General features: G+C 38.4%; 1 protein-coding gene across 1 annotated transcript in view; it reads right to left on the bottom strand.

Moving 5' to 3' along the window:
- Positions 1 to 26,056, bottom strand: part of LOC124128359 (barrier-to-autointegration factor B-like) — a 28,176-nt gene that overhangs the window by 1,910 nt on the left and 210 nt on the right. The window contains exon 2 of the mRNA XM_046491767.2: positions 12,461 to 12,620. Within this exon, the coding sequence (XP_046347723.1) occupies positions 12,461 to 12,610 (150 nt within the window). The 5' untranslated portion in view covers positions 12,611 to 12,620. The remainder of the gene's footprint in view (positions 1 to 12,460; positions 12,621 to 26,056) is intronic.

Genomic DNA, 26,056 nt, shown 5'->3' with positions numbered 1-26,056 from the left:
GTATAAGGTGAAGATCTGTCCAGATGTATCAGGTGAAGATCTGTCTTGATGCATAAGGTAAAGATCTGTCTTGATGTGTATGATGAAGACTGTCTTGATGTGTATGATGAAGACTGTCTTGATGTGTATGACGAAGACCTGTCTAGATGTAAAAGGTGACGACATGTCTAGATGTATAAGGTGAAGACCTGTCTAGATGTAAAAGGTGAAGACCTGTCTAGATGTAGAAGGTGACGACATGTCTAGATGTATAAGGTGAAGACCTGTCCAGATGTATAAGGTGAAGATCTGGCTTGATGTGTATGATGAAGACTGTCTTGATGTAGAAGGTGACGACATGTCTAGATGTATAAGGTGAAGACCTGTCTAGATGTAGAAGGTGAAGACATGTCTAGATGGAACAGGTAAAGACATGTCTAGATGTGTATGATGAAGACCTGTCTAGATGTGTAAGGTGAAGACCTGTTTAAATGTAGAAGGTGGATTATGAAGACCTGTCTTGATGTGTATGATGAAGACCTGTGTAGATGTGTAAGGTGAAGGCATGTCTAGATGTATAAGGTGAAGATCTGTCTTGATGTGTATGATGAAGACTGTCTTGATGTGTATGATGAAGACCTGTCTAGATGTGTATGATGAAGACCTATCTAGATGTGTAAGGTGAAGACCTATCTAGATTTGTAAGGTGAAGGCATTTCTAGATGTATAAGGTGAAGATCTGTCTAGATGTATAAGGTGAAGATCTGTCCAGATGTATAAGGTGAAGATCTGTCCAGATGTATAAGGTGAAGATCTGTCCAGATGTATAAGGTGAAGATCTGTCCAGATGTATAAGGTGAAGATCTGTCCAGATGTATAAGGTGAAGATCTGTCCAGATGTATAAGGTGAAGATCTGGCTTGATGTGTATGATGAAGACTGTCTTGATGTAGAAGGTGACGACATGTCTAGATGTATAAGGTGAAGACCTGTCTAGATGTAGAAGGTGACGACATGTCTAGATGTATAAGGTGAAGACCTGTCTAGATGGAACAGGTAAAGACATGTCTAGATGTGTATGATGAAGACTTGTCTAGATGTGTAAGGTGAAGACCTATCTAGATGTGTAAGGTGAAGACCTGTTTAAATGTAGAAGGTGGATTATGAAGACATGTCTTGATGTGTATGATGAAGACCTGTATAGATGTATAAGGTGTATGATGAAGACCTGACTAGATGTGTTAGGTCAAGACCAGTTTAGATGAAGAGGGTGGATTATAAAGACCTGTCTTGATGTGTATGATGAAGACCTGTCTGAGTGTATAAGGTGAAGACATGTCTAGATGTAGAAGGTGACGACATGTCTAGATGTATAAGGGGAAGACCTGTCTTGATGGAACAGGTAAAGACATGTCTAGATGTGTATGATGAAGACCTATCTAGATGTGTAAGGTGAAGACCTGTTTAAATGTAGAAGGTGGATTATGAAGACCTGTCTTGATGTGTATGATGAAGACCTGTGTAGATGTGTAAGGTGAAGGCATGTCTAGATGTATAAGGTGAAGATCTGTCCAGATGTATAAGGTGAAGATCTGTCTTGATGCATAAAGTGAAGACCTGTCTAGATGGAAAAGGTAAAGACCTGTCTAGATGTGTATGATGAAGACATGTCTAGATGTAGAAGGTGACGACATGTCTAGATGTATAAGGTGAAGACCTGTCTAGATTGAACAGGTAAAGACATGTCTAGATGTGTATGATGAAGACTTGTCTAGATGTGTAAGGTGAAGACCTATCTAGATGTGTAAGGTGAAGACCTGTTTAAATGTAGAAGGTGGATTATGAAGACCTGTCTAGATGTGTAAGTTACAGGCATGTCTAGATGTAGAAGGTGATGACATGTCTAGATGTATAAGGTGAAGACCTGTCTAGATGGAAAAGGTTAAGACATGTCTAGATGTGTATGATGAAGACCTGTCTAGATGTGTAAGGTGAAGACCTATCTAGATGTGTAAGGTGAAGACCTGTTTAAATGTAGAAGGTGGATTATGAAGACCTGTCTTGATGTATATGATGAAGACCTGTCTAGATGTGTAAGTTACAGGCATGTCTAGATGTAGAAGGTGACGACATGTCTAGATGTATAAGGTGAAGACCTGTCTAGATGGAAAAGGTTAAGACATGTCTAGATGTGTATGATGAAGACCTGTCTAGATGTATAAGGTGAAGACATGTCTAGATGTAGAAGGTGACGACATGTCTAGATGTATAAGGTGACGACATGTCTAGATGTAGAAGGTGACGACATGTCTAGATGTATAAGGTGAAGAACTGTCTTGATGTATAAGGTGAAGACCTGTCTAGATGTATACTATAAGGTGAAGATCTGTCCAGATGTATAAGGTGAAGATCTGTCCAGATGTATAAGGTGAAGATCTGTCTTGATGTGTATGATGAAGACTGTCTTGATGGTGAAGCTAGGGTGCATGGTTAAAAAGTTATGGGCCGTACAAAAGCTCGGACGGAAGGACGGACGGAAGGACGGACGAACGGAACGCTATGTACCCCCGATTTACTTCCTAAACGGGGGTATAATAATTGCATTTGTATGATGTGTATGATGAAGACCTGTCTAGATGTGTAAGGAGTATGATGAAGACCTGTCTTAATGTATAAGACGAAGACCTGTCTTGATGTATCATGTGTATTGTAAAGAACTGTCTTGATGTACAAGGTGACGACATGTCCATATGTATAATGTGAAGACCTGTCTAGATGAAAAAGGTGACGACATGTCTAGATGTGTATGATGAAGACCTGTCTTGATATATAAGGTGAAGACTTGTCCAGATATAAAAGGTAAAGACATGTCTAGATGTATCAGGTGAAAACCTGTCTTGATGTATAAGGTGACGACATGTCTAGATGAATAAGGTGAAGACCTGTCTAGATGTAAAAGGTGAAGACATGTCTAGATGTTTATGATGAAGACCTGTCTTGATGTATAAGGTGAAGACATTTCTAGATGTATAAGTATGTGAGTGAGTGAGTGAGTGAGTTTGGTTTTACGCCGCTTTTAGCAATATTCCAGCAATATCACGGCGGGGGACACCAGAAATGGGCTTCACACATTGTACCCATGTCGGGATTCGAACCCGGGTCTTCGGCGTGACGAGCGAACGCTTTAACCACTAGGCTACCCGACCGCCCCTAGATGTATAAGGTGAAGACATGTCTAGACGTGTGTGATGAAGACCTGTTTCCATGCATAAGGTGAAGACATGTCTAGATGTATAAGGTGAAAACCTCCCGTGATGTATAAGGTGAAGTCAAGTCTAGATGTATAAGGTGAAGACCTGTCTAGATGTAAAAGGTAAAGACATGTCTTGATGTGTATGATGAAGACCTGTCTAGATGTAAAAGGTGAAGACATGTCTAGATGTATAAGGTGAAGACCTGTCTAGATGTATAAGGTGAACAACCTGTCTAGATGTATAAGGTGAAGACCTGTCTAGATGTATAAGGTGAAGACCTGTCTAGATGTATAAGGTGAAGACCTGTCTAGATGTATAAGGGGAGGCCTGTCTAGATGTATAAGGTGAAGACATTTCTAGATGTATCAGGTGAAGACATGACTTGATGTATAAGGTAAAGACATGTCTTGATGTATCAGGTGTATGATGAAGACCTGTCTAGATGTAAAAGGTGAAGACATGTTTAGATGTATCAGGTGAAGACATGTCTAGATGTATAAAGTGAAGACCTGTCTAGATGTAAAAGGTGAAGACATGTCTAGATGTATCAGGTGAAGACCTGTCTTGATGTATAAGGTGAAGACCTGTCTAGATGTAAAAGGTGAAGACATGTCTGATGTATAAGGTAAAGACATGTCTAGATGTAAAAGGTGAAGAACTGTCTTGATGTGTAAGGTGCAGACATGTCCAGATGTAAAAGGTGAAGACATGTCTTGATGTAAAAGGTGAAGAGATGTCTAGATGTATAAGGTGAAGAACTGTCTTAATGTGTAAGGTGCAGACATGTCCAGATGTATAAGGTGAAGACATGTCCAGATGTATAAGGTAAAGACATGTCTTGATGTGTATGATGAAGACCTGTCTAGATGTAAAATGTGAAGACCTGTCTCAATGTGTAAGGTGCAGACATGTCTAGATGTATCAGGTGAAGACCTGTCTTGATGTATAAGGTGAAGACCTGTCTAGATGTAAAAGGTGAAGACATGTCTGATGTATAAGGTAAAGACATGTCTAGATGTAAAAGGTGAAGAACTGTCTTGATGTGTAAGGTGCAGACATGTCCAGATGTAAAAGGTGAAGACATGTCTTGATGTAAAAGGTGAAGAGATGTCTAGATGTATAAGGTGAAGAACTGTCTTAATTTGTAAGGTGCAGACATGTCCAGATGTATAAGGTGAAGACATGTCCAGATGTATAAGGTAAAGACATGTCTTGATGTGTATGATGAAGACCTGTCTAGATGTAAAAGGTGAAGACCTGTCTCAATGTGTAAGGTGCAGACATGTCTAGATGTATCAGGTGAAGACATGTCTTGATGTAAAAGGTGAAGAGATGTCTAGATGTATAAGGTGAAGAACTGTCTTAATTTGTAAGGTGCAGACATTTCTAGATGTATAAGGTGAAGACATGTCTAGATGTATAAGGTAAAGACATGTCTTGATGTATAAGGTGAAGACATGTCTAGATGTAAAAGGTGAAGACATGTCTTGATGTATAAGGTAAAGACATGTCTAGATGTATAAGGTAAAGACATGTCTTGATGTGTATGATGAAGACCTGTCTAGATGTAAAAGGTGAAGACATGTCTTGATGTATAATGTGAAGACATGTCTTGATGTAAAAGGTGAAGAAATGTCTTGATGTATAAGGTGAAGACATTTCTAGATGTATCAGGTGAAGTCATGTCTAGATGTATCAGGTGTATAGTGAAGACATGTCTTGATGTATAAGGTGAAGACATTTCTAGATGTATAAGGTGAAGTCATGTATAGATGTATCAGGTGTATAGTGAAGACTTGTCTAGATGTATAAGGTAAATACATGTCTAGATGTATAATGTGAAGACTGTCTTGATGTATAAGGTGAAGACATTTCTAGATGTATAAGGTGAAGTCATGTCTAGATGTATCAGGTGTATAGTGAAGACTTGTCTTGATGTATAAGGTAAAGACTTGTCTCGATGTATAAGGTGCAGACATGTCTAGATGTATAAGGTAAAGACATGTCTAGATGTATAAGGTGAAGAACTGTCTTAATGTGTAAGGTGCAGACATGTCTTGATGTAAAAGGTGCAGACATGTCTTGATGTAAAAGGTGAAGACCTGTCTTGATGTGTATGATGAAGACTGTCTTGATGGTGAAGCTAGGGTGCATGGTTAAAAAGTTATGGGCCGTACAAAAGCTCGGACGGAAGGACGGACGGAAGGACGGACGAACGGAACGCTATGTACCCCCGATTTACTTCCTAAACGGGGGTATAATAATTGCATTTGTATGATGTGTATGATGAAGACCTGTCTAGATGTGTAAGGAGTATGATGAAGACCTGTCTTAATGTATAAGACGAAGACCTGTCTTGATGTATCATGTGTATTGTAAAGAACTGTCTTGATGTACAAGGTGACGACATGTCCATATGTATAATGTGAAGACCTGTCTAGATGAAAAAGGTGACGACATGTCTAGATGTGTATGATGAAGACCTGTCTTGATATATAAGGTGAAGACTTGTCCAGATATAAAAGGTAAAGACATGTCTAGATGTATCAGGTGAAAACCTGTCTTGATGTATAAGGTGACGACATGTCTAGATGAATAAGGTGAAGACCTGTCTAGATGTAAAAGGTGAAGACATGTCTAGATGTTTATGATGAAGACCTGTCTTGATGTATAAGGTGAAGACATTTCTAGATGTATAAGTATGTGAGTGAGTGAGTGAGTGAGTTTGGTTTTACGCCGCTTTTAGCAATATTCCAGCAATATCACGGCGGGGGACACCAGAAATGGGCTTCACACATTGTACCCATGTCGGGATTCGAACCCGGGTCTTCGGCGTGACGAGCGAACGCTTTAACCACTAGGCTACCCGACCGCCCCTAGATGTATAAGGTGAAGACATGTCTAGACGTGTGTGATGAAGACCTGTTTCCATGCATAAGGTGAAGACATGTCTAGATGTATAAGGTGAAAACCTCCCGTGATGTATAAGGTGAAGTCAAGTCTAGATGTATAAGGTGAAGACCTGTCTAGATGTAAAAGGTAAAGACATGTCTTGATGTGTATGATGAAGACCTGTCTAGATGTAAAAGGTGAAGACATGTCTAGATGTATAAGGTGAAGACCTGTCTAGATGTATAAGGTGAACAACCTGTCTAGATGTATAAGGTGAAGACCTGTCTAGATGTATAAGGTGAAGACCTGTCTAGATGTATAAGGTGAAGACCTGTCTAGATGTATAAGGGGAGGCCTGTCTAGATGTATAAGGTGAAGACATTTCTAGATGTATCAGGTGAAGACATGACTTGATGTATAAGGTAAAGACATGTCTTGATGTATCAGGTGTATGATGAAGACCTGTCTAGATGTAAAAGGTGAAGACATGTTTAGATGTATCAGGTGAAGACATGTCTAGATGTATAAAGTGAAGACCTGTCTAGATGTAAAAGGTGAAGACATGTCTAGATGTATCAGGTGAAGACCTGTCTTGATGTATAAGGTGAAGACCTGTCTAGATGTAAAAGGTGAAGACATGTCTGATGTATAAGGTAAAGACATGTCTAGATGTAAAAGGTGAAGAACTGTCTTGATGTGTAAGGTGCAGACATGTCCAGATGTAAAAGGTGAAGACATGTCTTGATGTAAAAGGTGAAGAGATGTCTAGATGTATAAGGTGAAGAACTGTCTTAATGTGTAAGGTGCAGACATGTCCAGATGTATAAGGTGAAGACATGTCCAGATGTATAAGGTAAAGACATGTCTTGATGTGTATGATGAAGACCTGTCTAGATGTAAAATGTGAAGACCTGTCTCAATGTGTAAGGTGCAGACATGTCTAGATGTATCAGGTGAAGACCTGTCTTGATGTATAAGGTGAAGACCTGTCTAGATGTAAAAGGTGAAGACATGTCTGATGTATAAGGTAAAGACATGTCTAGATGTAAAAGGTGAAGAACTGTCTTGATGTGTAAGGTGCAGACATGTCCAGATGTAAAAGGTGAAGACATGTCTTGATGTAAAAGGTGAAGAGATGTCTAGATGTATAAGGTGAAGAACTGTCTTAATTTGTAAGGTGCAGACATGTCCAGATGTATAAGGTGAAGACATGTCCAGATGTATAAGGTAAAGACATGTCTTGATGTGTATGATGAAGACCTGTCTAGATGTAAAAGGTGAAGACCTGTCTCAATGTGTAAGGTGCAGACATGTCTAGATGTATCAGGTGAAGACATGTCTTGATGTAAAAGGTGAAGAGATGTCTAGATGTATAAGGTGAAGAACTGTCTTAATTTGTAAGGTGCAGACATTTCTAGATGTATAAGGTGAAGACATGTCTAGATGTATAAGGTAAAGACATGTCTTGATGTATAAGGTGAAGACATGTCTAGATGTAAAAGGTGAAGACATGTCTTGATGTATAAGGTAAAGACATGTCTAGATGTATAAGGTAAAGACATGTCTTGATGTGTATGATGAAGACCTGTCTAGATGTAAAAGGTGAAGACATGTCTTGATGTATAATGTGAAGACATGTCTTGATGTAAAAGGTGAAGAAATGTCTTGATGTATAAGGTGAAGACATTTCTAGATGTATCAGGTGAAGTCATGTCTAGATGTATCAGGTGTATAGTGAAGACATGTCTTGATGTATAAGGTGAAGACATTTCTAGATGTATAAGGTGAAGTCATGTATAGATGTATCAGGTGTATAGTGAAGACTTGTCTAGATGTATAAGGTAAATACATGTCTAGATGTATAATGTGAAGACTGTCTTGATGTATAAGGTGAAGACATTTCTAGATGTATAAGGTGAAGTCATGTCTAGATGTATCAGGTGTATAGTGAAGACTTGTCTTGATGTATAAGGTAAAGACTTGTCTCGATGTATAAGGTGCAGACATGTCTAGATGTATAAGGTAAAGACATGTCTAGATGTATAAGGTGAAGAACTGTCTTAATGTGTAAGGTGCAGACATGTCTTGATGTAAAAGGTGCAGACATGTCTTGATGTAAAAGGTGAAGACCTGTCTTGATGTGTATGATGAAGACCTGTCTAGATGTAAAAGGTGAAGACCTGTCTCAATGTGGAAGGTGCAGACATGTCTAGATGTATCAGGTGAAGACCTGTCTTGATGTATAAGGTGAAGACCTGTCTAGATGTAAAAGGTGAAGACATGTCTGATGTATAAGGTAAAGACATGTCTAGATGTAAAAGGTGAAGAACTGTCTTGATGTGTAAGGTGCAGACATGTCCAGATGTAAAAGGTGAAGACATGTCTTGATGTAAAAGGTGAAGAGATGTCTAGATGTATAAGGTGAAGAACTGTCTTAATTTGTAAGGTGCAGACATGTCCAGATGTATAAGGTGAAGACATGTCCAGATGTATAAGGTAAAGACATGTCTTGATGTGTATGATGAAGACCTGTCTAGATGTAAAAGGTGAAGACCTGTCTCAATGTGTAAGGTGCAGACATGTCCAGATGTATAAGGTGAAGACATGTCTAGATGTATCAGGTGAAGACATTTCTAGATGTATAAGGTGAAGACATGTCTAGATGTATAAGGTAAAGACATGTCTTGATGTATAAGGTGAAGACATGTCTAGATGTAAAAGGTGAAGACATGTCTTGATGTATAAGGTAAAGACATGTCTAGATGTATAAGGTAAAGACATGTCTTGATGTGTATGATGAAGACCTGTCTAGATGTAAAAGGTGAAGACATGTCTTGATGTATAATGTGAAGACATGTCTTGATGTAAAAGGTGAAGAAATGTCTTGATGTATAAGGTGAAGACATTTCTAGATGTATCAGGTGAAGTCATGTCTAGATGTATCAGGTGTATAGTGAAGACATGTCTTGATGTATAAGGTGAAGACATTTCTAGATGTATAAGGTGAAGTCATGTATAGATGTATCAGGTGTATAGTGAAGACTTGTCTAGATGTATAAGGTAAATACATGTCTAGATGTATAATGTGAAGACTGTCTTGATGTATAAGGTGAAGACATTTCTAGATGTATAAGGTGAAGTCATGTCTAGATGTATCAGGTGTATAGTGAAGACTTGTCTTGATGTATAAGGTAAAGACTTGTCTCGATGTATAAGGTGCAGACATGTCTAGATGTATAAGGTAAAGACATGTCTAGATGTATAAGGTGAAGAACTGTCTTAATGTGTAAGGTGCAGACATGTCTTGATGTAAAAGGTGCAGACATGTCTTGATGTAAAAGGTGAAGACCTGTCTTGATGTAAAAGGTGAAGAGATGTCTAGACGTGTATGATGAAGACATGTCTAGATGTATAAGGTGAAGACATTTCTAGATGTATAAGGTAAAGACATGTCTAGATGTATAAGGTGAAGAACTGTCTTGATGTGTAAGGTGCAGACCTGTCTTAATGTGTAAGGTGAAGACATGTCTAGATGTATAAGGTGAAGAACTGTCTTGATGTGTAAGGTGCAGACATGTCCAGATGTAAAAGGTGAAGACATGTCTTGATGTAAAAGGTGAAGAGATGTCTAGACGTGTATGATGAAGACATGTCTAGATGTATAAGGTGTATAGTGAAGACTTGTCTTGATGTATAAGGTAAAGACTTGTCTCGATGTATAAGGTGCAGACATGTCTAGATGTATAAGGTAAAGACATGTCTAGATGTATAAGGTGAAGAACTGTCTTAATGTGTAAGGTGCAGACATGTCTTGATGTAAAAGGTGCAGACATGTCTTGATGTAAAAGGTGAAGACCTGTCTTGATGTAAAAGGTGAAGAGATGTCTAGACGTGTATGATGAAGACATGTCTAGATGTATAAGGTGAAGACATTTCTAGATGTATAAGGTAAAGACATGTCTAGATGTATAAGGTGAAGAACTGTCTTGATGTGTAAGGTGCAGACCTGTCTTAATGTGTAAGGTGAAGACATGTCTAGATGTATAAGGTGAAGAACTGTCTTGATGTGTAAGGTGCAGACATGTCCAGATGTAAAAGGTGAAGACATGTCTTGATGTAAAAGGTGAAGAGATGTCTAGACGTGTATGATGAAGACATGTCTAGATGTATAAGGTGAAGACATTTCTAGATGTATAAGGTAAAGACATGTCTAGATGTATAAGGTGAAGAACTGTCTTAATGTGTAAGGTGCAGACATGTCCAGATGTAAAAGGTGCAGACATGTCTAGATGTAAAAGGTGAAGACCTGTCTTGATGTAAAAGGTGAAGACCTGTCTTGATGTAAAAGGTGAAGAGATGTCTAGACGTGTATGATGAAGACATGTCTAGATGTATAAGGTGAAGACATTTCTAGATGTATAAGGTAAAGACATGTTTAGATGTATAAGGTGAAGAACTGTCTTGATGTGTAAGGTGCAGACATGTACAGATGTAAAAGGTGAAGACATGTCTTGATGTAAAAGGTGAAGAGATGTCTAGACGTGTATGATGAAGACATGTCTGGATGTAAAAGGTGAAGACATTTCTAGATGTATAAGGTAAAGACATGTCTAGATGTATAAGGTGAAGAACTGTCTTAATGTGTAAGGTGCAGACATGTCCAGATGTATAAGGTGAAGGCATGTCCAGATGTATAAGGTAAAGACATGTCCAGATGTATAAGGTGAAGACATGTCTTGATGTATAAGGTGAAGACATGTCTTGATGTATCAGGTGTATGGTGAAGATATGTCTAGATGTAAAAGGTGAAGACATGTCTCGATGTATAATGTGAAGACCTGTTTTGATGTATAAGGTGATAACATGTCTAGATATATAAGGTGAAGACCTGTCTAGATGTAAAAGGTGAAGACCTGCCTAGATGTATCAGGTGTATTGTGAAGACCTGTCTAGATGTAAAAGGTGAAGACATGTCTAGATGTAAAAGGTGAAGACCTGTCTTGATGTATAATGTGAAGACCTGTTTTGATGTATAAGGTGATAACATGTCTAGATATATAAGGTGAAGACCTGTCTAGATGTAAAAGGTGAAGACATGCCTAGATGTATCAGGTGTATTGTGAAGACCTGTCTAGATGTAAAAGGTGAAGACATGTCTAGATGTAAAAGGTGAAGACCTGTCTTGATGTATAATGTGAAGACCTGTTTTGATGTATAAGGTGATAACATGTCTAGATATATAAGATGAAGACCTGTCTAGATGTAAAAGGTGAAGACCTGCCTAGATGTATCAGGTGCATGGTGAAGACCTGTATAGATGAATAAGATGTATGGCGGAGGGAGGTGTTCTGTTGACACATTTTAGGTGAAGATGATCCTCATATATATACACCTATGACTGTCAGCTTTTTCATGTACAGGAGGTATATACCATGGGAACCAGTTTGGCAGTTAGTAGCATAGGTGGTCGAACTGATATGAATAAACCGACTTCATTCACAAATACACGTTTGTTCCAGCCAAGACATATTATGGCTGATTTTTGCCATTTTGTATCTTTTTATCATCGTGTGATTCAAATGAGGTAACAGGCGCGCACTCCCACCAAGAACTAAAACAACAGATGAACATGAACTGAACTGTAGGATAGGGGGCCCCCTACAAGTGACTTTATCTCACCTTACAAAAAAGTACTGGCTTCTGATTGGTTATTAATAACCATGTACCCCGCTGAGAAATCAATTGGAACACACATAAGTTCACTTGTTTATCTCGTATAAGAATTGTTGAAGTGGACCCCCTCTGTGGTCTAGTGGTAAAGCGACCGCCTGAAGAGCGGAAGGTCCGGGGCTCAATCCCCGGCCGCGTCATACCAAAAGACGTTAAAAGGAGGTACGTGTTTATTAGCCTGTCTGTTGCTCGGCATTAATGAATCCAATGACAATGTCTCTGACGGTTCTGGTTTCATCACCATAATCATCATCATCATCATCACCCCCATCATCACCATCACCAACACACTGTTTGGGGTATAGCGTTTGCCAACTAATCAGGTGATGTGGGTGTGTCTCCATCAGATGATGAACTTAGCAACTTGAGGTGTGTCATTTTTTAAATAAGATAGTATGTACATTTAAAAAATTTCAGAGCTAGCACAGATACTGGTTAACACGATGTCATACTACAGCCATATTGCAGATATAAGAAATACCTATCCATTAGATCTCTCAAAAGTCCACTCCTTCCTCAAAGTGTTTAACAAATATGTCCCACAAATGCAGCAGCAAGTATTTTGTGTAACAACTGAATGATCCTTTACGTTTACACCAACCTTACCATTTCATATCCGTTCTTCTTCAGATTTGCTCCATACGTATCACCGATTCCAGGCAAAGCCGTTACTAATTTTCCTTTCATCGAGTTAGTCCCAAAGTTTTCATGTTTTTGCGATGTTGTCGGGTCATTTGGTTCACGTTGTCCTGCCATGATGACTTATCTGGAGCAAGTGAAAGTTGAACGTGAAAGCACTGTTGATATTAATGAGAAACTAGTAAAGGGTGGTGTTGAAATCCTAACCATCAGTGGGCGGACAAGTGGGTATATGTGTGTGTGTGGCGTGTGTGTGTGGCGTGTGTGTGTGGCGCGTGTGTGTGGTGTGAGTGGAAGGGTTCGTGGGGTGTGTGTGAGTGTGGATGTGAGTCTGTGTGTTGGGTGTGTGAGTGTGGATGTGTGTAGTGTGGGTGGGTGGGTGTGAAGATGCCTTTGTGTATGTGTATATATGTGTGTGTATATGTGTGTGTGTCTGTGTGGATGTGCGAGTGGGTGTGTGGGTATGTGAGTGGATGTGTGTTAGGGGGTATGTGTGTGTATGAGTCTCTGTGTGTGTTGGTGTGTGGTATGTGTGTATGAGGGTGGGTGGGTATATGTATGGGTATGTGTGTGTTGGTGTGTGGATGCGTGTGTGGGGGGGTGGGGGGGGTATGTGTGTGGTAGGGTGCATATGCGTATGTGTGCGTGCGTGTTGGTGAGTGGATATGTGTGTGTGTGTTTGGAGAGGGAGTGGGGGGTGTGTGTATGTTTGTGACTGTGTACATGACGGGAACAAGTTGATATATGTGTATACAACTCAGTCATGAATACAAGGTTATATTATAAAAGAAAGTTGTCAACATATTTTATCATAACAATATTATTTACAACTGTTTAAAACACGGGCTATAAGCCACCAGCAACCAAAGCTTGGCCACCTCGTTGGACATCATGGGGACTAACAGTCACTCAGCTTCCTGCCCGAGACCCCAGCAGGATTTACGTCATCACTTTAGCTACTGGTGGTTGTGCACAATACTAGCTAACTAGTCAATGTAGTACATTGTTTGAGTAATTCATTGCAAGTGTATTTGGTCTGTTGAGGCCGTTTGTATGTTAGTGACAGCCAGTTTTACGTGATAGGGGTCCAAATGGATACAGACATGGAAAGGAACGAGTAACGAGCAGTCATCAAATTGTTTACTTTAGAGAAAAGTACTCCCCAAGAAATTCATGACCACTTGTCACATGTATATGGGGAAAAGTGCCTGAGCTATCCCACTGTTAAACGTTGGGCAGCTATGTTTAAGGCTGGGAGAACAAGACTTGATGATGACCCTAGGTCTGGACGTCCCTCAACTTCCATAAATGTAGATTCAATCAAGGAGATTGAAAACTTATACTGTCAGAGACGCATTACCATTGCTAAACTTGAGGAAGACACAGGTCTAAGCCATGAATCCATTGAAACTATTATTCATAAACATTTACAGATGAATAAGATATCTTCTCGTTTGATGCCAAATTTTCTAAATTCTGATCTTAAGGAAAACAAAACTGACATTGCCAGAGACAATTTAAAGCTAATTAGCTAGCTCAGGAACGGGTGATGAAACATGGGTCTACCACTATGACCTCGAGTCAAAACGTCAATCCATGGAATGGCACCATTCCATTTCTCTGGCGCCAAAGAAATTCATGTCTTCAAGATCAATGAAGAAAGTTATGGTCACTGAATTCTGGGATGCTAACTGACTGTGGCCAATACGAAATCGTCATAAAACGACCTCATCATGTCTTGACTGACAACCCATGTAGGTATGACCGATTGTTGGCTTAAAGTAGTGAAGTTTATTGATTCCTACATGGGTGTTCCACGTTTTTTGCATTAGATCCCAAGGATAACTCTTTATGGTTGGTTTGAATTATCTGTACAGGATAAGGAATAGAGATAACGGTTTGTCAAGAGCTGCTGTCGCTGCAGCATTGGCTTTTGAGTTACCTTTTATGTCATACTGGCCTGTAGAAAGATCATCATATAGCTCTAAAATGTCTAGGAGAATAGAGTTATATGACAAGACACTTTGAAGTGCCTGAAGGCAAAAACAATGAATCTGATAATATGATGGAGCTTTTACATTGATCTTGTTTAATGTAGGTCAAAGCTGTTAAGATAGCTTTGTTCCGAGCAGTAAAGATTGAACATTTATCTGGGATTCTTGAGAAGGCAGTTTTGGATCCAATGATGGTGGCACTTGGAACTTTGCCACCATCCTTGGACCCATCAGCAAATATAGATCTGCGAGATTTGTATTTTGTTCATAATTGGTTGTATCCTTGTTGATTACCCAAAGGGTTTGTTTCAGACTTTTTTAGCTGGGTGAGAGTGAGGTCTACCTCTGACTTTTCTGGGAAGAGAAGACAGAAGTCGGTAAGGTGATATGATATCAAGTTTCATTTTAGCTGCAGTGATGTGTGGTTGAATTCTGATTCCAAGTTGTGGAACCAGATATGATAAATTTCGAAGCAGGTTTTCATACAAGGGGTCGTAAACACAAGTATATGCTGGTACAGGAATTGTGCCACGAAGAAGGGAAATTTCAAATATATCAAGTAGAGTTTCCAAACATGAATCTGGCAAGTGTTTCAGAAGCTGATGTTTTCGGTTCCTGCTGCAGTGTCTTGAGCTTTCCCTAGGGCAGTATGCAATTCGTGGAGTGAAAATATTTCATTGTAGGCCTCACCATTATCAGAGTTCAAATTGACTTTTTCTTTTTTTGATGTTTTGGTATCTCTGAAACTGAGGGTTATAGTTAGATGAAGAGGAATGGTTTGCATAGGTTACATCAAGTTTGTTGTCAATTTCAAATTTAGTGGTTAATAGTGTATTACAATATTGAGATGTCAACTCCAAATTTTGATCCTTAGCTCTTAATCTTTTGAATCATGTTCCATTCCTTGGACATGGGTGTGCGGGAATTGATTTTGGATACATAGGTTCTCCAGGATTGACGTTTACTTTGTTTAAAGGTACGTCTGGCCTGGCGCTTGTGATTTTAACATCATTCAGGTTGTGCACGGTAGGATGTCGGCGGAAATATTTCTCAGCACTCTTCCTAGTTTTCCTAGCTTGTTTACAATCATTATCAATCCATGGTTTACATATATATGAGGGTTTGCAGAAGACTTATGAATCATTTCGTCTCCAATAGCATTTAATTGATCTGAAAATAGTTGTTTTAAGTTCAGGAATATTCCTGAAACTGTCAGGTTTTAGTTTTTCTGTACACAGTGTTTGGAATAAAGACCAATTGGTCTTTGTAAAGTTCCATCTTGTTGACGTTGTTACGTCAGCTAGATTGATAGTTGTAAGAAGTGTTGTGGTCACTTTCACAAAAGTCCTCATGGACCGACCATTCAATTAAAATATTTCAATCCGAAATTGAAAGATCAAGGATAGACTATGTGCCAGTGGCTGGGTTTAGATAAGTATTAGATCTATCATTGAAGATGCATAAATCATTGTTTGAGATAAAATCGTCAAGGACTTTTCCCCACTTATTTGTACCAGTACTTCCCCAAAAGGGGATTATGACCGTTTAATGTGCATGTGATTATGCATGGCTTCGGGAGCTGATCTAAGAAAGTCTGAAGATTTTGATTATGATAAATAAATGATTGATAAATCTTAAAGTGAAGTTTGTTTTAGTTAAAAACTAAATTATATTTGACCAATGAAAATGGGTTCTGGACCACCCTGTCCTGGGCGTTAGTGCTTTATTTGCACTACAGTCATCTATAATGAAAACGGTTGGTTCTCCTATGAATGGATCATGAAATAAATAATCATTTTCTGTTTATCTGAGCCATTCCGTGAAGATGTGTGTCTGTATGTTATAATGTATGTATAACGTCAACAGACAGAACACTAATGCCTTTAATAATGTCAACAATGCTGCCTTGTTTTAAATCGTAAGAAAAAGCAGCATTGATTATTTGGAAATGTACAGAACTATTACGCTAAACATGTGTATTGTTAAAAAAATGAAATCATCTTCCAATTTTAACTACTTTAATTTCTCAATACAATGTCAAGAAGTCTGTCGTCTGTGAAAAACTTCATCCTGTGGATCTAACGATAAACTGTCATACATGAATGCTTCATTTCAGGTCCATTAAAACCCCCCAGATCTGTCTAGATGTATGAGGTGTGTAATGAAGACCTGTCTAGATGTATAATATGTTTGGTGAAGACCTGTCTAGATGTATAATGTGTTTGGTGAAGACCTGTCTAGGTGTATAATGTGTTTGGTGAAGACCTGTCTAGGTGTATAATGTGTTTGGTGAAGACCTGTCTAGATGTATAATGTGTTTGGTGAAGACCTGTCTAGATGTGTAAGGTGTATAATGAAGACCTGTCTAGATGTATAAGGTGTAGACCTGTCTAGATGTATAAGGTGTAGACATGTCTAGATGTATAAGGTGTATGATGAAGACCTGTCTAGATGTAAAAGGTGTAGACCTGTCTAGATGTATAAGGTGTAAACCTGTCTAGATGTACAAGGTGTATGATGAAGACCTGTCTAGATGTATAATGTGTTTGGTGAAGACCTGTCTAGATGTACACTGTGAAGACCTGTCTAGATGTATAATGTGTTTGGTGAAGACCTGTCTAGATGTATAATGTGTTTGGTGAAGACCTGTCTAGATGTATAATGTGTTTGGTGAAGACCTGTCTAGATGTACACTGTTAAGACCTGTCTAGATGTATAATGCGTTTGGTGAAGGCCTGTCTAGATGTATAAGGCGTATGATGAAGACCTGTCTAGATGTATAAGGTGTATGATGAAGACCTGTCTAGATGTATAATGTGTTTGGTGAAGACCTGTCTAGATGAATAAGTTGTATGATGAAGACCTGTCTAGATGTATAATGTGTATGATGAAGACCTGTCTAGATGTATAAGGTGTATGATGAAGACCTGTCTAGATGTATAATGTGTTTGGTGAAGACCTGTCTAGATGTATAAGGTGTATGATGAAGACCTGTCTAGATGTATAAGGTGTATGATGAAGACCTGTCTAGATGTATAAGGTGTAAACCTGTCTAGATGTATAAGGTGAAAACCTGTCTAGATGTATAAGGTGTATGGTTAAGAACTGTCTTGATGTTTAAGGTGTATAATGAAGACCTGTCTAGATGTTTAAGGTGTATGATGAAGACCTGTCTAGATGTGTAAGGTGTATGATGAAGACCTGTCTAGATGTATAATGTGTTTGGTGAAGACCTGTCTAGATGTATAATGTGTTTGGTGAAGACCTGTCTAGATGTATAATGTGTTTGGTGAAGACCTGCCTAGATGTATAAGGTGAATGATGAAGACCTGTCTAGATGTACACTGTGAAGACCTGTCTAGATGTTGAAGGTGTATAATAAAGACCTGTCTAGATGTATAAGGTGTATGATGAAGACCTGTCTAGATGTACACTGTGAAGACCTGTCTAGATGTTGAAGGTGTATAATGAAGACCTGTCTAGATGTATAAGGTGTATGATGAAGACCTGTCTGGATGTTAAAGGTGTATGATGAAGACCTGTTTAGATGTATAAGGTGTATGATGAAGACCTGTCTAGATGTATAAGGTGTATGATGAAGACCTGTCTGGATGTTAAAGGTGTATGATGAAGACCTGTCTAGATGTATAAGGTGTTTGATGAAGACCTGTCTAGATGTATAAGGTGTATGATGAAGACCTGTCTGGGTTTAAAAGGTGTAGACCTGTCTAGATGTATTAGGTGTAGATCTGTCTAGATGTATAAGGTGTAGACCTGTCTTGATGTATCAGGTGTATGATGAAGTCCTGTCTAGATGTATAAGGTGTATGATGAAGACCTGACTAGATGTATAAGGTGTAAACCTGTCTAGATGTATAAGGTGAAAACCTGTCTAGATGTATAAGGTGTATGGTGAAGAACTGTCTTGATGTTTTAGGTGTATAATGAAGACCTGTCTAGATGTTTATGGTGTATGATGAAGACCTGTCTAGATGTCTAAGGTGTATGATGAAGACCTGTCTAGATGTAAAATGTGTTTGTTGAAGACCTGTCTAGATGTATAATGTGTTTGGTGAAGACCTGTCTAGATGTATAATGTGTTTGGTGAAGACCTGCCTAGATGTATAAGGTGTATGATGAAGACCTGTCTAGATGTATACTGTGAAGACCTGTCTAGATGTTGAAGGTGTGTAATGAAGACCTGTCTAGATGTATAAGGTGTATGATGAAGACCTGTCTAGATGTACACTGTGAAGACCTGTCTAGATGTTGCAGGTGTATAATGAAGACCTGTCTAGATGTATGAGGTGTATGATGAAGACCTGTCTGGATGTTAAAGGTGTTTGATGAAGACCTGTCTAGATGTACACTGTGAAGACCTGTCTAGATGTTGAAGGTGTATAATGAAGACCTGTCTAGATGTATAAGGTGTATGATGAAGACCTGCCTAGATGTATATGGTGTATGATGAAGACCTGTCTAGATATACACTGTGAAGACCTGTCTAGATGTTGAAGGTGTGTAATGAAGACCTGTCTAGATGTATAAGGTGTATGATGAAGACCTGTCTAGAAGTACACTGTGAAGACCTGTCTAGATGTTGAAGGTGTGTAATGAAGACCTGTCTAGATGTATAAGGTGTATGATGAAGACCTGTCTAGATGTACACTGTGAAGACCTGTCTAGATGTTGAAGGTGTATGATGAAGACCTGTCTGGGTTTATAAGGTGTAGACCTGTCTAGATGAATAAGGTGTAGACCTGTCGAGATGTATAAGGTGTAGACCTGTCTTGATGTATAAGGTGTATGATGAAGACCTGTCTAGATGTATAAGGTGTTTGATGAAGACCTGTCTAGATGTATAAGGTGTATGATGAAGACCTGTCTGGGTTTATAAGGTGTAGACCTGTCTAGATGTATAAGGTGTAGACCTGTCTTGATGTATCAGGTGTATGATGAAGACCTGTCTAGATGTATAAGGTGTAGACCTGTCTTGATGTATCAGGTGTAGACCTGTCTAGATGTATCAGGTGTATGATGAAGATATGTCTAGATGTATAAGGTGAATGATGAAGACCTGTCTAGATGTATAAGGTGAATGATGAAGACCTGTCTTGATGTATAAGGTGAATGATGAAGACCTGTCTAGATGTATAAGGTGAATGATGAAGACCTGTCTTGATGCATAGGGTGTATGGTTAGGACCTGTCTAGTTGTATTAGGTGCATGGTTAAGACCTGTCTAGATGTATAAAGTATATGATGAAGACCTATCTAGTTGCATTAGGTGAAGACCTGTCTAGATAATGTGTATGACGAAGACCGGGTATTCTTTACCTATGGAACAGTTTGGCGAGTCACCTAAGAGGTTTCCCTTTTTCTCGTGATATTACAAGTTGACATTTAATAGTCAAACTACAATAAATTTGACCTTTAACGAGTCAAAGGATGGTCCTTACGATATAAGGTTCGTTTAAAGGCGTCAATAGCAGTAACCTGACCGTGGTTGCTGTAACTATTTTAAATGGTGAGTTGGAGCGATCTGCCGATCAGTTCAGACACGATTTCACAGAAAGTAATATTACCAATTATTTAATAAACTTTTGAATAAAATTAATAATCTAGATTACAAAAATAAATCCATCAAGTCCATGGGTACACATCTTCCCGAGGCAAGAGAATTAACCTTGTTTCCACCCTTGCTGAACTAGGCTGGAATTTCTGGGCTCGATCGTAGCGCCACCAGTGGCTATTACAGGTTATGTCCCTTCTAAGCCGCTCCTATGGACCAATCAGATTCCACCCCTCGTATCACTTGCATTTGCTTCACACAAAATGGCGGCGCCCAATCAAGACGATCTGATCGATAATCAAGATGTATATTGTGATAAAACGCGAGGTGCATCAAATCACGTGAGCACCTTGACTAACAACATGAATTTTTTTTTGAAAATATCTTTTGACAACGAGTTGGCAGTGCACATGCTTTGCAAATCCTGCAATTGACCGAAATCTGCATGACAGTTTACGAACCAGATTTCGATTTCGTTGCGCGATTGTGATTGGACTATGCATAGACTCGTTAGTCCAGCCAAAATGGAACTCCATAATACCAGCCTAGTTCGGTAAGGGTGGAAACTGTGACTTGTGAGTGAGTTAGTGAGTATGGTTTTATGCCGCTTTTAGCAATATTCCAGCAATAACACGGCGGGGGACACCACAAAACGGCTTCACACATTGTAGCCATGTCGGGAATCGAACCCGGGTCTTCGGCGTGACGAGCGAACGCTTTAACCACTAGGCTACCCGACCGCCCCTAGACCTGTATAGTCAGTAAACTGACTTGCCTCGGGAAGATGAGGTATACAAAGGTTGATGAAGGAGAAAAGACAGTTCAACATCACAGGGACGACATTCTGATTGGTCGATGAGAAGGGACGTTAATCTTATTGGCTAAGGAAAGTGTGTATAGGTAGGAGTTAAAAATAGGACGGCAGCCTTGTAGAGTAATATTTCCAGCAGTGGTGTAGGTGGGAAAGACCCTCACCATAACAATAAAAAAGTATTCTGTCACACGGATCGGACTTGTGTACACAGAATGTGAAACCAGCTTGCATAGCTAGACTGTCTAGTTAGGTTAGGCAAGCTGTGGATTTTCTTTCATAATTATTTGTAAAACAAACTTTAAAGTAAGCCAATAGTATAAATATGTAGACATTCATAGATATTAATCATTTGTACTTTCAAAATGCCAGCTGTAAGATGGAAGGATTATTTGTCTTGTATATATTTTAATTCAAAACAGACAGCCTCCTTCTCTGGGCCCATTAAACTATATCACATTGTCAAGAAGGAAGAGTGAGTGAGTGAGTGAGTGAGTGAGCTTTTGGCAATATTCCAGCAATATCACGGCGGGGGACACCAGAAATGGGCCTCACACATTGTACCCATGTGGGGAATCAAACCCGGGTCTTCGGCGTGACGAGCGAACGCTTTAACCAGTAGGCTACCCGACCGCCCTCAAGAAGGAGGACAAATTTGATGTCGGATTACATCACATTAAGAAGTGGCTACCATTTTATGTAACATGTACTTCTTTTTATAAGAAATAAAAGAAAGTTGATATTAAAAGTTATTAATCAGAAATGAGTAAAGGAAGGGGTAGGCAGTTGTGTCTTGTCAATTGCCTAACTAATTCTAAATCTTATTTAAAAAATAATAATTTGAAGCAGTATATACAATTTGGGTACGACGCTAACCCACTACCCCGACTGGCCAGCTCGGGGTCAGTATACTGTGTCTGAGTGGGGTATTCTTGTTAAACTGCGGCATGGTGTCTCTGTGAGATAGCATTATAAAACAGCATCAGTCCGAACTAGTACAAGCAGCCACACACACTCTCACACACAGACGCACGCACGCACGCACATACTCTCACACACAGACGCACGCACGCACGCACGCACGCACGCACACACACCAAAAAATCACTGACATTTGTGAAACAAGTCTCCATGTTAAGATCTCTCGGCATGACATTGATCGCTCGCATGTTATCGGCAAGATCATTGATGGCCGAGCACAGGTCCTTTTTAAGTTTGTTGCTCACGATACCAAAACCCAGGTTAAATGTAAGAAGTCTCCGATGTAAACTACCTTGTATCTCTGAGCAAATCTCTGAATATGACATTGTATGTTTTACAGAGACACACCTTGATGATTCTGTAAACACAAATGACCTGGAAATAGACCTTTATCATTCTCCCTATAGGAGGGATAGGAATTGTTTTGGTGGTGGTACTATTGTATATTTCTCGGCATTGTTGTACGTTAAACGTAGGGAATATTTAGAATCATACAATTATGAAAATATCTGTTTCGAGGTTTTCTTGCCTCAGAAGAGAATATTATTATGTGCGTGGTACAGACACCCCTGTGTTGTATTGGGATCAACTATAACACTCACTTGAAACTGCTCTAGATTATATGCCTTATTTTGATCTACTCAGTGATTTTAACGAAGATTTACTCAACAACAACCTTCACCATCTGCACAATATTTTAGTTAGGAAGAGTTTACGTAATGTTATTAAAGAGCTGACACGCATCACTCAGCATTCACAAACTCTGCTTGACCCTATTGTTATCAGTGACGATTGTAATTGTATAGAATGTGGTGTTGTCGACTTCAGCATGGATATAAGTGACCACAAGGGAGTTGTTGTTTCACTAACGAACTGCACTGACATGAAAAAATCCTATGTAAGAGAGGTTCTAATTTATAAAGATGGTGACTATGCGAAGTTAAATGAATTAAATGGTTTGATAGTGACCTATGTATAGAAATAAGAATAAGAGATCGTCTGAGAAAAAAAGCTAGACGAACATGCAATGATCGCGATTTATCTAAATATAGAAAACAAAGAAATAAAGTAAACAATTTGAAGAAAGCTGCCAAAGAAAACTTTTATCTTAACTTAGATGAATTATTATCTACACAAATCAAGGAAGACAGTTCTAATTATTGGAAACTCCTCCGTCAGTTGATCAAAGAGTCTGGAGCCAGCACCGTGATCCCACCTCTGGTCACTATCAACAACACTGTACCTGAAGCATTTTCTGATTTTGATAAAGCTGAAGCTCTCAACGGTTATTTTACGTCAGTTTCCAATGTTGATGATGAAGGCGCCTCACTACCACCAATTGTTAAACTATGTGAACATAAATTGGATTATACCGTTATTGAAAGTCAAGAAATAACAGATCTCATAAAGTCCCTACCGGTAAATAAAGCAAGTGGTCCCGACAACCTGAATCACAGATTTTACTAAATGTATATCACTATCCATAGCCAATCCTTTACTTTTGTTATTCAATTTGTCTCTTGAACAAAGCACATTCCCATCACAGTGGAAACAAGCTAATGTAATGACTTTGTACAAAAAGGGAGATAAATCCAACCCTTCCAACTGCAGGCCTATTTCACTGTTATCTTGTGTTGGGAAATTTATTTGAAAGACTTATTTTTAAATGAATGTATAATTACTTTCTGGAGAATAAACTACTTTCCAAATATCAATCGGGATTCATGCCAAACAATTGTACTACATATCAATTAATTGAAATTTACCATCACATTTGTAATTCGCTTGATGATCATAAATATTTTGGTATGATATTCTGTGATATTTCTAAGGCATTCGACAGGGTATGGCACAAATGTATATTGCATAAACTTCAACAATATGGTATAACTGGTAAATCATTAGCTTGGTATCATAGATTTCTGTCAGCCCTTTGCCAAAGAGTATTTATTAATGGTAGTTTATAAAGTAAAAAAATCACTAAAGCAGGGGTCCCACAGGGCTCTGTACTGGAGCCGTTCCTATTTCTAGTTTACATAAATGATATTACTGATCAGCTTCAAAATATTGCTAGGTTATTCGCCGACGGTACATGTATAGGACCTTCATCTACTGATATGGTCATAATTGAAGACAGACTAAATCATGACCTTCTCTATCTCCACCAGTGAGCAAGCACATGGCTTGTAAACTTTAATCCAACCAAGACAAAATACATGCTTTTTGGTCACAAACAGGTACAGGATTATCCAACTATTTGTCATGCCAACAGTGCCATTGAACATGTAGAAACCCACAAACATCTGGGGGTCACGTTATCTCAAGATACGAAATGGACTGCACATGTTTCAATTATTGCTAGGTCAACAGCGAAAATGGTTTCAGCTATGCGTAAACTTAAATATAAATTGAATAGATATAATGTGTCAAAAATCTATCTGACATTTATAAGACCTATTCTGGAATACTCATTGGAAGTATGGGACAACTGTTCTGCTTATAACAAAAATAAACTTGAATTAATACAGCTTGACGCTGTCAGAATTGTGACAGGTTTGACCAAATTTGCCTCGAGGAAACGCTTATATTTCGAAACCGGCTGGCTACCACTAAAAGAGAGACGAAAAATAAAAAAACTTACAACAATGCACAAAATAATAAATAATAATAAATGATTTGTTACCCCACAATAGATCAGTTGCTTCAAATTATAACCTACGTAGCAAACAGAACGTGACTGTACATTTTGTCAGAACAAGTACATTTCAGAAATCATTTATAATAGACTCTTTAAAACAATGGAATTCACAAAATGAAAATATTAAAAATAGTATCTCTGTAGCTGAATTAAAAACAAAAATTTATCCAAATGTTATTAAATCTCCATATTATTTCAGGTATGGAAAGCGTCAAATTAATATTATCCACACAAGACTTAGACATAGATGTAGCAATCTAAATGATGATTTATTTAGGGTTAATTTGTCAGACACTATTTCTTGCCCTTGCGGTTCCCCATGCCAAAATGCTTTTCACTATTTTCTTGAATGTAAAAAATATTCTTTAATAAGACAATCTTTGTTTATCAATATTAGGAATACAGGGACTTAGGGATTCTTAGTGCTAACAAAAAAATCTATCCAAAGAACAAAATAACTTAATTTTTAAATATGTCCATCAATTTATTGTAGAAACAAACAGATTTTAAAACACATTTTAAATTGTATCTTAATATAACAAGAATTATAACAAGAATTATATTTCACGAGCTACTTTCAAATTATCTTGATTTTACATGTGACTTGCACATATAATACATGGTTGTTTCAACACAAAAAGTCTTAGTTATATTTTTATATATTTTTTATATTTTTTTTGTTTTTGTTGTTTCTTTCTATTAGTTTGTGTATTCGTTATAACTTTGATTTTGATGTAAAACAATAGCATTACATGAAATTGTCACAGCTTAGTTACATTTATAATTTCCTGCCCTCCACACAAATGTATAATGTCTATTAGTTTATTAACTACTGTGTTATTTTATAAATATATCATATAGCATTGTATAACAAAAATATAAATTCATCATATGTATATATGTATGTGTGTGTGAGTGTATGTAGGTATATGTGTTTGTGTGTAATACTGTATATATATATGAATATGTGCGTTATTATATTTTCTCATTACTTGTAATTCCTATGCACTGTACATTTATTCTGCACTATCATTATTCACATACCACAATGTAATGAAATGTATATAGGAGAAGGCCTCGTAAGTGTGTCACACACACACACACACACACACACACACACACACACACACACACACACACACACACACACACACACAACTGCCTTATTGGATCAGTAACCAGTTACCCGATATGCAGGTGTGTCGTCACAGGGGGCGATGTTTACATGCAACATTGCAGTTTACCCAGATTATATCGACATGCAGCTCAGGTAGCGGGCGTGGCAGGATTAAATCACTATCCTAAACGCTCCAGTGGGTATCCTTTAACATACTCACATACACATCCACCTCACTATATCATACCAAGCCTTGTGTATCCTTACACGTACTCACATACACATCCACCTCACTATATCATACATTTTGCCAGGTTTGATATGAGGCAAATTCCAAAATGGCTGACTGACATGGATCGAGGCACAGATTATAGTTAGTTAAATTACTGTA

This window comes from Haliotis rufescens, unplaced genomic scaffold, assembly GCF_023055435.1.
Source record: "Haliotis rufescens isolate VD_foot unplaced genomic scaffold, xgHalRufe1.0.p SCAF_3, whole genome shotgun sequence".
NCBI lineage: Eukaryota > Metazoa > Mollusca > Gastropoda > Lepetellida > Haliotidae > Haliotis > Haliotis rufescens.
Note: the sequence above shows the minus strand (reverse complement) of the source record. Positions and strands in the feature narration are given on the sequence as shown.